The following is a 12,981-nucleotide window of genomic DNA, read 5'->3' on the forward strand; positions in this document are numbered from 1 at the left end:
AACCCCCTGCGGGGTGGCCGGCCCCAGGTCACCTCTGTGCCACCGCCGGCAGCCCAATCCGGGCCCATGCGCTGCCCGGTACCCACGCATTCACGCGGCAGCCTGACAAGCCCACGGCAGAGGTCAGCGGCTGCCAGCGCCCTCGGCACAGCCCAGGACGGCCGCTCACCCCGCGGCCGGGCCACAGAACACCGCCACCGCCACCGCCGCCCCGCCCACCGACTGGCGCGCAACGCATGCGCCGCTCTCGGGGGTCACCGTCGTTGAGGAAGTGACGCATACACTCGGGGTGGTGCGGGCGGTGAGCGGTGGAACGCTGGTACCGTTGGCCGTGGTGGCGAGGTGGGTGCCGCGCCGGGAGCGGGGGTGTCGCGCGTCGCCCGCGCCAGCGGCCCCTCCCTCCCGGGGCCGGGACAGAGGGAGGCGGCGGCGCGTCCCGGAGCCCGTCGCGTTTCGTCCCGGCCGGGCCTTGTCGCCAGCCGCGAAGGACAGTCTTCGGGCTTGCCCGCAGAGAGAGGTGGTGAAGCGCGGGGGCCCGTGGGAAGCGGTGGGGTGCGCGGTCTCGCAGGGGAACCGGGCGGTGCGGGCGTTGTCGTGATACCCGTTGCCTGAATGCAGGGCCAAACCCGTTGCGTGTGTGTTCGAAGCTGATGGAAGAAAACCGTGAGCTGGGACCGAGATCCACGGGCCGCCGTGCTCGGAGAGGTTGCTGATGAAGGCCACCTGCCTCATTAATGTCTTCCTGCCAGTTAATAACACTTTTTTCTCCCCGAAATTGCTAAAAAATATATCTTTTTGGAAGATAGTCCTGGCCTGAAGAATCTAAACAACACCAGCTCCAGGCTTGCCTTGGTAAGTCAGTCCAGTGTTAATTTACTAACAGCTGAGATGCTCAATGGCCTACTTCAAAGTCAAATTGTCAAACTCAGACCTACAACCAACTGTTCTCATCAGTGCTTTCACTGGCAAGTCTTATCCTGTGTCAAAAACTTGTGGGTTTTTGGGTTTGGATATGTTAAGCTGCATATGTTTTTGTTATGTTGTGCTGTTCTGGAGCATGACCATTTACACACAAGATTGAGTTCGCTGTCTGAGTTCACTGTCTGGCAAGGAGAGTAGTTTTTACAGATTGTTTTATGTGTCCTGATATTAGTGTCTTCCAGGAGTATTCCATATAGTTGTTTTTAAGAAGTTTTGGGCACTTTTTCCTTTTGATTGTGGAAGTTAGTGTGGAGAAGCCTTTGGGGGAGGACTCATGGAGGAGCAGGGTACTAGGTGTTTTGAAACAAGAATTTCTCGTAAAGAAACATGCTCGTTGTTTTGCTTCTTTTATTTGGGCACAGTCTTCCTGAAGAACTTTGTGTGTGTGAATATTCTTTTGATGTGGTGGTTCTTTGTTGCCTTTGAGCAGAGGATGCCAACAGATAACAGCCACCTGCCAGACGGCATCCAAGAACAAAATGTGGTCACTATTTCGAGCAATAATTGCTTGCATAATGCTGAAGAAGTGGGAATTGAACAAGAAAATGGCGTTTGTAACAGTGACGTGGGTAACAACATTAGAGTTCCCAACTCTGCCAGCCAGCCATCCACTTCCATGGCTGCTCCCTTGGAGGTGCCCAGAAGAGGACAATCCCTTTTACAGATCAACAGGCAGCAGATTCAGTCCATCTCACATAGTGCACAGGCTGCTGAGCTCAAAGGTTTGGGAGTTGATGTCTACGACCAGGATGTATTGGAGCAAGGAGTTCTTCAGCAAGTAGATAATGCAATTAATGAAGCTAATAAAGCAGCAAAAATAGCCGATGCGGAGAAGGAATATCAGTCAGTGCTGGATGACTTAAGGTAAATTTTGTCTTTTCATACTGTTCCTTTCTGTTACTGACTATCTAATGAGGCTTGGTGTCTCCTGTTTTTAAAAGCTGGAAGATGAAAAGATGTTTTGAAACCACTAGATCACATGTACTTTTCTGAGTCACCCACCTCTTAAAAAAGGAGAAAATATTTTTCACGTCAGAGCAAGGCTTCATTGCTCTTATTTGACTGATTCAGTCATGCATCAAGGCGGTAGGGGACGGTGCATCTCCTTTTTCTGTTTTGTCTCCTACCAAGATAGGTGTCTGTTTTCTGGGTAGTAGAGAACTGCATTATACTCTGTTACTCAAAGTTATAGTCAGAAAAAGTGCTGCTGCATTGATTCTGTATGCTTCGTGTGGCTATCTGCTTCTGTTTACGTGCTTTCTGTAACTTGGATGGCTCCATATTGTGAGTGTACTACAACCGAAACAACCTACTCACAAGTGCTCGTATGAAGTACTTAATGATGCCTCAGAAGAATCGAGTGCTTAATTAACATGGTATACTGATAGTAGAAGACTTTGAGGGATAGGAGCCACTAATCTTTTGAGTTTTGATCTTAGATCTCCTTTCTGTTTCTAGCCTCACTGTAGAGGTACTGTGTGAACTACTGCAGGTAAATAATTCTACCTGTGCATCTTTCACTCTGTTGCATTGATGTTGGTTTTTAGTACTCGAGTGCTGTAGGCCTCCGCTACCGAGGTGAACTCTCGCATAGCTCTCGTTGCACATATGCTTAATTTTGTGCACTTCATTAATTTTCCAGTTTGGGTGTGGAGATGTGAAATTAAGTTTGCAAAACTGGAACCTAATTTCAGATGTTATGTAGCGGAAGGACATAATGAGTAAGATGGTCTTTGAGAGGAAGAATGGAGCAGTGTAACGATTGCAATTAGATTATGCAGTTATTGAAAGAATGGTGCACGATACTGTCAATTAGTTGATACTTCCCTGTTTTTCTCTAAGAAGTATCCTGTGATTTTTTTTTCTTACCCTTCCACTTAAAGTTGTAAAATGAGATTTACATAAGGGGATGCAAATGGTTTATGCAGACCTGTAGAACCTTGTCTGTATAAGACGTACTGTGCAAGTCTGAAAGTAGATTTTGGAGAAAATTAGCAGGGATATAGCTGGCTTGGTGAGCAGAGGGATTAACAAAAGTAAAGCTGTATGAGTAGAGCATGATAGAGTTGGTTAAAGTCCTGTAACACGGTGAATGCGTGACGAGGTAAAATCAGGCAAGAAGTGTTTTTTGAGTAGTTGGCACAGAATTCATGTAGAAGCTGCAGTATTCTATAATATACACACAAATTTAAACAGAAGAAGGAGAGTAAAAAATGGTTAAAGTTAAATCCTGTTTAAGTCCCGCAGTCCCGTTAAGTAAAGCTTTGTTGAAGAGGACAGTAGCAGTATGTGTCAAGAGACCCTAGGGCCAAGGAAGCAAGAACCAAAAGGTAGGAAATGTGCAAAAGGATGGTATACTTCAAAGCAACTTCAGAAGACCGAGAAAGGGATGGGATGGTTCAGAAAGGTTGAAAGAGAATGGAGAAGTGAAGATGGCAGTGATAGCTCGTGAGGTGGTAGAGGAGAACAGTGGTAGAATCCAGATTAAAGCTGGAGAGAAATGTGGCCCAACAATTTCTTCCCTGACAGCTGAGGAGACATACATAGTGCTTTTCTTTGCATCTGAGGGGAATAATGGCCACTTTGCAGGTGCTGTAATGAGTTTTCTTTGACATTTTTCATAGTACTTTGAAATGGTAATTTATGTATCCTTATGAAATATTCTGCTGTTTGAATCAAATTGCTTGCTTCTGATGGTGGGGCAGTACCTCCTTCCTTGCAAACAAATTCGACAGGTATTAGGTTACAATATGTGGTTCAACTTGAATCATGTTGTGTATGGAAACATGAAAAATGGCAGTGCATGAGTAAAAAAGTTTAATCACAGAATGGTTTGTGTTGGAAGGGACCTTAAAGACCATCACCCCCCTGCCATGGGCAGGGACACCTTCCACTAGACCAGGTTTCTCAAAGCCCCATCCAACCTGGCCTTGAACACTGCCAGGGAGGGGGCAGCCACAATGTCTGCAGGCAACCTGTTCCAGTGTCTCACCACCCTCACAGTAAAGAATTTCTTCCTAATATCTAACTAAATCTACCCTCTTTCAGTTTGAAACCATTGCCCCTCATCCTATCGCTACCCTCCCTGATAAAGACTCCCTCCCCACCTTTCCTGTAGGCCCCCTTTAAGTGCTGGAAGGCCTCTAGAAGGTCTCCCTCCCGGAGTCTTCTCATCTCCAGGCTGAACAACCCCAATTCTCTCAGCCTGTCCTCACAGGGGAGGTGCTTCAGCCCCCTTATCATCTTCATGGCCCGCCTCTGGACCCACTCAAGCAGCTCTGTATCTTTCTTACGCTGGGGGCCCCATAGCTGAAGTGTTAACATTGATATGCTGTTAATTCTTTGAGATAGTCTGTCTTCTTGAAACTATTTGTATCTTGTAATCCATTCTTTGTGTAAAACAGATGTTGTAAAGATACAAGAAATAGGCTTCCTTATATAATGGCATCAAACTATAAAAACAGTTTTAGAAAATGAAAACATGGGTTTTCCCATTTAGATTTTTGGTTTTTGTTTTATTTACCTTGAATAATAAAAGCAACCACTATCACTTGCTTATTATAGTCATCAAAGTTGTAAGTTTTGAGTACTAAATATTGAAGTGGTTTGTGCAGCTTGCTTGCCTTTGGAATTTTGATATTAGCAAAATTTTGTTTAAAAATACTCTGATACAACTTTTTAGTGTTCAGTATTTCCAGTGTAATTTAAATGTAAGGTGCTTATTTAGACACTTACCTTTAGACCTTTTTAAATCTCTTGGAATTTCTAAATTGTCTGAATCGATAATGTGCTATTTTTCTTTCTAGAGTTGACTAGTACATTGCAATCTTCTTGTTTTTTCAGATTATGTACAACATCTCTGAAACAAATAAATAAAATTATTGAGCAACTTTCACCTCAAGCTGCTGACAACAAAGATATAAACAGAAAACTAGATTCTGTGAAACGGCAAAAATATAACAAGGTGATTGGATTATGTTAATTTCCTGCTGACAATACAGAGCTTGTGTTTTGGCTTAAAGGTTTGGGTTATGTGATATAATTCTTGCTTAATTATGTACTTCAGAGTCAGTCTACAGTTGCTGTTCCTTGGCTTTTAAATGGTTAAATTTTCTACCAAAAAAAAAGTAAATAACTGATTTAGAGATGTGAAAGTGAGAGCTGATTTTTTTTTGTATTGTTTTTTACTATGTCAGAACAAGCTGTAAAACTGAGGTTCCAGGACCTGCTCAGAAAGACTGATTTACAGTAATTTAATTAAATTCCTCCCAGTAGTATTTGGAAAACTAGCAAAGCATTGTTAGGGCATGATTCAATAGTTGACCTAAATCTCTGCTCTCGTGGTCTTCATTCACTACCTTCCATTCTTAATCCTCTTTCATTGCCTGTAGCTTTCTTGTACCAGTATGCCTCATTCCTTTCTGTGAGCCATTTTAACTCATTGATTTGGCAGAAACTGGTCCAGCTTTTTTCTGCCAGCGTAATAAGTTAAAGGCACTTGTAGAGCAATCTAGCAGGTATTAGGGTAATGTAAGCAATACACCTATACAGCTGTGAATAGGAAGAAGGAGATTGGAGAAAAGGGAAACTTCTGATGGTTATGAATGTAGCACTTTGATCAGCTCACTGTCTGATGGAAATTCACCCTAATTTTTTCTCTAACGATAGACCTGACTGAAAAACTTACTGTCCTTCGCCCTCAGATGCTTCCCATCTCAGGCCGCTTGCCACTGACTATTCAGTTGTTTTTTAACCTTGATCATATCAGCAACTTGGATAACACTGTGCTCACAATTTGGCCAATTAAGAGAGTGAGGGGGACAGTACTGAACAGTGACACAGGACTAGGAACAAGTAACTGGAAGCAGTGGGAAGAAACGCGTTAGACCAGACTTACCACTAAAAAGTGATCGTATACTTGGACACTGTATTTTGCTTGTTTTCATATTACTTGAAGTAACTTACACAAGTGTTATTTGAAGGGGAAGTTCAAACCTCATTGTGAGTTGATTGTTAGCCATCTCTAACAGTCCTTGAAGTGTAAAAATAAATCCCTGTATGAAAACTGTAATTGGTAAAAGTGGTCCTAATAACCTCCAGAGTGTTTTGGAGGCTGTTTGGAGGCAGACAGCGTATTTAAAGCTGGTCTTGAGCTACTTTTTGCATGGAGAAGTGCCTTTTAGTACTCTTCCTTCTGTAGTATTTAAAAAAAATTGGTTAAAGACGATGAATTCTTCCGTTATTGAGACAAATGGGAAATTAATGACTGGTAGAAGACAGCTATTTCCTTACAGCTGTCTATACAGGGAGCGTTTTATGATATAAAGTACTCTGATAACACAGATAATAGTGCATACGCAGGAGATATTATATTGTACTATACATGAATATGCTTACCCTTTGTGGTTTGAAAAGTGCTACGTGAAGACATGGGCAGGCTAGTAAACCATTCTTCACCAAAAAGAAAAAAAAATTTGCTCATTTTGCTGTGAACTTGATTTTTACTGAAGTATGTGCCTCTCTAGGTAAGGAAATATTTCCAAAGATCAGAATTAGAAATGTGGAGTTACAATGTCACTGGTAAATATACAGTTGAAGATATTACAGTCATAGAAGGGTTAGCTATGGATGATTTTCATAGCACTAATGAACTATATTTTTTATAGCATCTGTTATGGGGGGGGGGGGAGGTGTTCACTTATTTTTTAAAGTCACTTCATTTTGTAGTTTTTGCTGTTAAATTAGCTGTGACTGCTCCTGAATTAGCTCTGTACAAACATATATTGGTATGATAGACTGATTTACAATTTCAGTTTCTTTCTAACAAAAGATTCCAAAACTTCTGGGATGGCAAATAAATCTTATTAAATCTTATGGCCGTTTTTAGTGGCTTATTAACCATTAACCCAGTCTTGCAACTCATGGACAAATCTTTTGATGTTCTCTGTGCATCTCGCTAATTGGCTTGATGGACTTAATTCACTAGAATCAAGACATTCATAAGTAACCTCAAAAGACGCGCATAAAAACGCATAATGTGCACATTAAATTTGTGTGTATAAACAATCTGATCTTACTGTACGCATATCGTAAGATGATTGTACACACAAACTTGTGTGTGGTCTATGGGTTGGAGCCCTACAGATGTTGTGGTGACGGTTTTTTGCTTTTTTTTCTTTTTAATGCAATGCTGTGAACATTTGAATATGAGATTCTGGTGGAAAATGCTGCAAATGTAGTAATTTAAGTCTTGTTTAAAAGGACAGCAAGTTTTTGAATCAAATTAAAAATTAAATTATGTATCTGCTTGTCATTCAAGGAGCAACAGCTAAAGAAGATCAAAGCAAAACAAAAGCGTCTCCAGGCAATTCTTGGTGGAACAGAGATTCTTGATAAAGTGAATGAGATTGAATTTGAGGAGGATGAAGGTATGGGAGAAGGCTGAGAGTTCTTTTCTTCTTTGATGTAATGCCTTTTTCTGTTTGAAGCTAGTTTGCATGATCTTTGCCAATAAGGAAATAAATTTTGGTGGTTTGCTTTCAAAGAGAGAGTTAAGAATGCTTATTCTCTGCACCTGCAGAGTTGCAGATCTTGGCATATTCATGTGGGAAGTTTTAAAAAATGGATGTTAATCTGTGTTCAGTAGGGGTGGCTGAGGCACATTAGAGTATTGGGCTTAATAAATTGGAAATCTTAGCATTTTTTCCACAGCTAATTTGATAAAGATGACTAACATCATGATTGAATTACATTTTATATGCTGGATGCTATCAATCAGCATTAACAAAATTGTTTTTTCTTCCTGTTGGGAAGTATCACTAGAAATGGAAGAGGGAAGTGCTTCTCTTTTTTTCAGGCTTGCTGTGATTTTAAAAAAGATAAAAATAAGTCACCTTCCAAAGCAGGATGTTTGTTCTCTCAGTGTTTCACTAGGTGTTCTTTCTCACTGCTGTCTACAGACTGAGCTTGGATTTTGTAACTCCAGCTTGGCTGTGTCTTGGCCACAGTCACTAATCTGCAGTATTCTGCAGGGCAGGTTTGAACCCCTTTGACATCTGTGCATCACCTTTGTGTTATATTGTTGTTTGCAGAGGTGTAAACTCTGTGCTATTCATCCGTTGCAGATGTGTCTGGAGTATATTCCAGGTCTCACAGGGCTCATGCGTCTCTCCTGGTTCAGCAAAACTCACAGGAGTCAAAACCTCAGCAAACTTTTATTAGTAGAAAAGCATCTTTAATCCTTTTTTTGTCTGAATGGGATCATGCAGTAAAACTCAGGCACCCAGTGTGATGGGTAACTAGGAAGTGAGTGGAGCCCAAGACAGAAGAAATTGAGTTGAGCAGTTCCAGTAGGTTGAGAAACTGAGGGGGTAGAGAGGAAGAAGTTTCATGCCCAATGCATCATCATTACTCATTAAACATGTTTTGATGATAAATACAGTGCTTTAAATGGGACCATATACAGTAGCATGCTGTGCTGGCAATTCTGGTACAGCTGTTTTGAAATTTTGGACCCTAATAATAGATTTCAGGCTGGAATTCCTCTTCAGCTTCCTGCATTCAAGAGCTTTTTCCCCCTTTTTGGTTTCAAGCACCAGTTATAGTTTGTGTTAATATGTATAGTAACTGTGTATACAGTTTAACGGAAGTGCTTTTTTTATGGCAACATGCTGTGCAGCCAATCTGACTTTTAAAGTCATAATCCTAGTATTAATATTTTAGAGTAGGAAGATGGGGGTTTTTTTTTGTTTTGGTGGTTTTGGTTTTTTGGGGTTTTTTTTGAAGCGTGTGGGAAGATAGTCTTTTATGTGTTTTGTAAGATTTGTGTCTGTCCTGATATGGTAATGTAAATGTCAAATTTCAAATTTATGAATAGGGGGACTGAAAAATCATTAATAAAATAGGAATGGACGATGTTGCTGCATATGGGAACACAGTGGTTTCTTGCACTGAACGTGGTGACGTGGGTTGAATTGACAGCATAGAGAGCGCATTAAAGTTCATGTGCCATGGGGGACTGTAACTTTATGGTAGTTCTTGATGCTGAGTGTTTCAGAATTATTTGTGTTTTGATAGTGTGCGTAATGTTTCTTATATGAAGTTTGAGAAGTAGTTTGAAGTAAAAGTTACAGTATCACTTTTTTTGCCTTCTATTTTGTTGGGTTTTGCCTTTTTTGAACTTCTAAGTATTGTGTGTAACAATAATGTGGACTTTTAAGTTGTATATAAAAGCTGAACTGAATGCATATAAAGCTGAGGGGAAACAAAACACCCTTGTTCCTGTGTTTGACTTATTCAGAAGGTGTTAAAGGCACACTGGATGTTTTGATTTTTGTTGTAGAACCTGGTCCATCATGTCTTGGGAGTATGCTTATGCCTGTTCAGGAAACAGAGTGGGAAGAGCTTATTCGTACTGGCCAGATGACTCCGTTTGGAACTAAAATACCTCAGAAGCCAGAGAGAAAGACACGACAATTAATGCTAAATGAAGAGTCTGATTTTGAGAAGTACTTAGCAGACCAAGCTAAGCTGTCATCTGAAAGAAGGAAGTTATCCCATCACAAAGCAGCAAAGAAGAAAGCGCAGGCCAAAAATGGTCAGTGTGTAGCTCCTGCATCTACTACAAAGGAAAAAAGGGGTAAAGCCCTGTCAAAAACAGATAAGCGCTTAAAAAAACACATGAGAAGACTTCAGAAGCATGCCCTTCAGATTCAATCAAAGGCAAAGATTCCAAAAGAATATAAGTACCTTGGGGCCAGGAAGTTCAGGCGTGTACAGGAGGATGATAGTGGGGAGTCTGAGTATGTACCTGATGAGGAGCTCTTTGATCCAGAAGCAGCAGAAGAGGAGGAACAGCAGGCATCTTATGCTGAGAATGATTCTGATTATGAACTCAGGAATTTGCCAAGAAAAAGAAGATGTTTGGTGAAGAGAGGTTTTAAAGATGCTGAAGATGATGCTGACTTCTTTCCAAGCTCTGAGGAAGAAGAGCATACACTGGTGAAGCGCAAAGTAAAGAGATGGAGAGATGACGGAGATGAAGACTGTTATAAACAGAGACTAAGGTTAGTCCTAGACATTTTTATTAGTAACATTAACAAATTATGTTGAACGTGCAAAGGGCAATGTTTATAATACACTGCTAGGATCTGAAGGGGAAAAGGAGACAGTCAGCATGATCATAGCCTTCCAAAAGGAATCAGACATACCACTTAAAACTAACAGCAAAGTCCTTGTATTTTTCTTAATTGTTCTAGATCCTTCAGTAATAAGCTATTTGTGTATCAATGTGTGTTGTTTGCAGAACTGTGGATCACAGTTGAATGTGCCCAGAATTGAGTATTTATAAAACAATGTATCACTTGGCAGCTTTATATTTACGTCTGCCTTTGTCTGTAGAACATATACATACCTTTCAAAAAAAAACCAAACCAAACAAAAAAAAACATTATGTCTTCTGTTTGATAGGCAAAATTACAGTGCAGATAGACAACACACTCTGTCTTCGGAGGGATGGCACTTTTCCACTGAGAGAGAAATCTTTGTTTTGGGGTGGGGTGAGATGCTTTGGTTTTGGCTTTAAATAATTAACTGCTAGTCAGGAAGAAATAATGTGAATAAATTATAGTTACATACCATTTCTGTAGAATCTTAGTTTTTGAAATCCAAGGCAATTGCATATAGTTTATATGGCTAACAGGTTTATTTGAAAATCAATATTAAAAGGATCTTTTTAATTTAAACTGGTAACAAATTTACACTAGAAAGGACAGTATCTATATTATTTGATTATTAGTGCATGATATCTCTTGCATAAGTTATACTAGAAGACGTAAGTAATGAAGACTGGACATTTATATTGCTGTTGGTCAAGTCTAAAAAGAGCTGCTCTGTTTGACAGTGATTTTCCTCTCTTTGAGGAGAGAGAGGGTAAGAACATCCTTATCTGAAGAGATCCTGACAATGGTGGTAGTAGTGGTGTTTTCTGTTGTCATGATGACCTTAGAGGCTGTAAACTGAGTAAGGTTTCTAAGGAGAATCTAGTATGTTAGGCAAGGAAATACAGCAAAGAACACAAGTTATTTTTTTAAATGGCAGCTGAAACACCTTGTGCTAATCTGTGATTAATGAAATTTGCATAACCTGTGTGTCGATGATCTCTCTGTAGCTATGTTGTGCTGTTGAGAGGCTTTCTCTACTGATGGCATAGCTGTTGAGCTCCTAACAATAAGACTGACTAATGTTTCCATTTTCACAACTGCTTGGAAAACATTTTGAAGGGGCAACAAAGTGACATGTAATTTGTTAAGCTGTTAAAATGCTAACTAGACATACCAGTGAAGTTAAGAAACATTTCTGCATATACTGGGAGTCTAAAGATCAAGATCACTAAAATGGTTGTTTTGTTTTAATTGTTCTCTAACCACTGGCATGCTGTCTCTTTTCTAGTATAAGGGTTGAGCCTCATATAATGAACTTCACCTTGTTGGTAACATACTTTTAATTAGTTACCTTTAGTGAATGTTCTTTAAGTAGTTTTATAGTCCTCTAGAAAATCATGGATTCCAACTTGAAAACAGCTGCTCTAGAGTGAAAGGAAGACTATATATATTAGGGCTGTCAGTGAAGGGTGATTGATGTAGTGATAAGGCCTAGTGTAGGATTGGTTAATGCTTGGGAGACTCGAATTTTGCACTTCTATGGAAATAGAAAGTCTTACAGATCTAAATGAAGCTGTATCAGAGAAGGGGTCAAGAAGTAGAGGTATAAACACCATCTCTTCCTGTGGTGAGAATCTGAGTTGCTGTGAAGGAAGAGGTATCTTCTGATAGCAGAGGTACTCAGTTGTAGAATGACTGGTGACAAAACCTCAGGTAGAAGGAGCCCAGCTTCACTTTCACATCCCGTGTTACAAAGGTAGATCAGGAGCTGATATGAAGCAATAGGTTTGCAGTCCCAGGATGCTGCTTTTCAAAGTTAAATCATAGTTTATTATTCTTGAATAGAAGATTTCAGCAAGAGGCTTTTATGAACATTGTCCAAAGGGTCAAAAAGAAATATGGTTTTTTTATTGAATGCCTTAACAAAAATTAATTGTACTTAATTGGTAAAATATTTACTATTTTATCGAATAAAACTGTACTCTTTACATTTAAATTACACCAATATTAAATCATTTTTAATTCAGTGTTTTCATCAAGAGTAATTTATTTTGATTGAAAGTTTTAATATGACTCACGGTTTAAATTCATTCAAACACGTTTTTTAATAATGTTAAGATTGTGACAATTTATCCTTAGCAAAGTCATATCATAGACTACATTTCTTTTGGTTACTAAAGTTACAATAAAAGCCTAAATGAATTTTAGAAATATCAATAACTGTAATTGCTACCAAAACACTACATCTCTTAAAAATTTCATAGCTGCAGTTATTGTGGCTGTTAAGCTGCAGCTGTCCACATTGACGTTTTTATGCTGACACCCCCAGGTAATCTTCATTATGGGAAATGCCATGAGAAAATAAAATGTAGTGAATTAAGAAACATATTAAGAATGCTATAGAAATGCTGTCATTTGCTTACATTTATGTCTTGTTTCATGTCAGTTTTACTTTTGAATGCAAACGAATGGGTGAGATTATGGTATATTTTGCCCCTGAGAGAGGCAGGGGAAAATCCTTTAGGATTACTTTAGTCTTCTGAACATGGAGCCTTGTGCTTGGCACCGAATACAGTCCTACACTCTTAAAGATTGAAAATTAGTTTCCTTAACATTAAAACTTTTCAGAGATGGGACTTGAAGAGATTGGTCTGTGTCAAGGGGAAACTACGATGATGTTGTTAAAGCATGATAATTAGCTAACTGCGGGACTGCAGAGCATCTATAGAACAAGAGACTGTTCCCAGAACAGGAGCTGGTGTTATCTGCAGTAAACAGGGCAGGCGGGAGAGCACCCAGGTTTTTCCTTCTAAAGGCTACTTGAGTGGTTGGCCTAGTC

At 39.9% G+C, this 12,981-nt stretch overlaps 1 protein-coding gene across 1 annotated transcript in view; it reads left to right on the forward strand.

Annotated features, from left to right (window-relative positions):
* Nucleotides 1–721: 721 nt before the first annotated feature.
* ERCC6 (ERCC excision repair 6, chromatin remodeling factor) overlaps nt 722–12,981 on the forward strand; it is a 51,241-nt gene continuing 38,981 nt past the window's right edge. Inside the window, exons 1-5 of the mRNA XM_009959776.2 lie at nt 722–852; nt 1,412–1,845; nt 4,825–4,945; nt 7,301–7,409; nt 9,323–10,046. Coding sequence (XP_009958078.2) covers nt 1,415–1,845; nt 4,825–4,945; nt 7,301–7,409; nt 9,323–10,046 — 1,385 coding nt within the window. The 5' untranslated portion in view covers nt 722–852; nt 1,412–1,414. The remainder of the gene's footprint in view (nt 853–1,411; nt 1,846–4,824; nt 4,946–7,300; nt 7,410–9,322; nt 10,047–12,981) is intronic.

Source organism: Leptosomus discolor, chromosome 6, assembly GCF_034619465.1.
Source record: "Leptosomus discolor isolate bLepDis1 chromosome 6, bLepDis1.hap2, whole genome shotgun sequence".
NCBI lineage: Eukaryota > Metazoa > Chordata > Aves > Leptosomiformes > Leptosomidae > Leptosomus > Leptosomus discolor.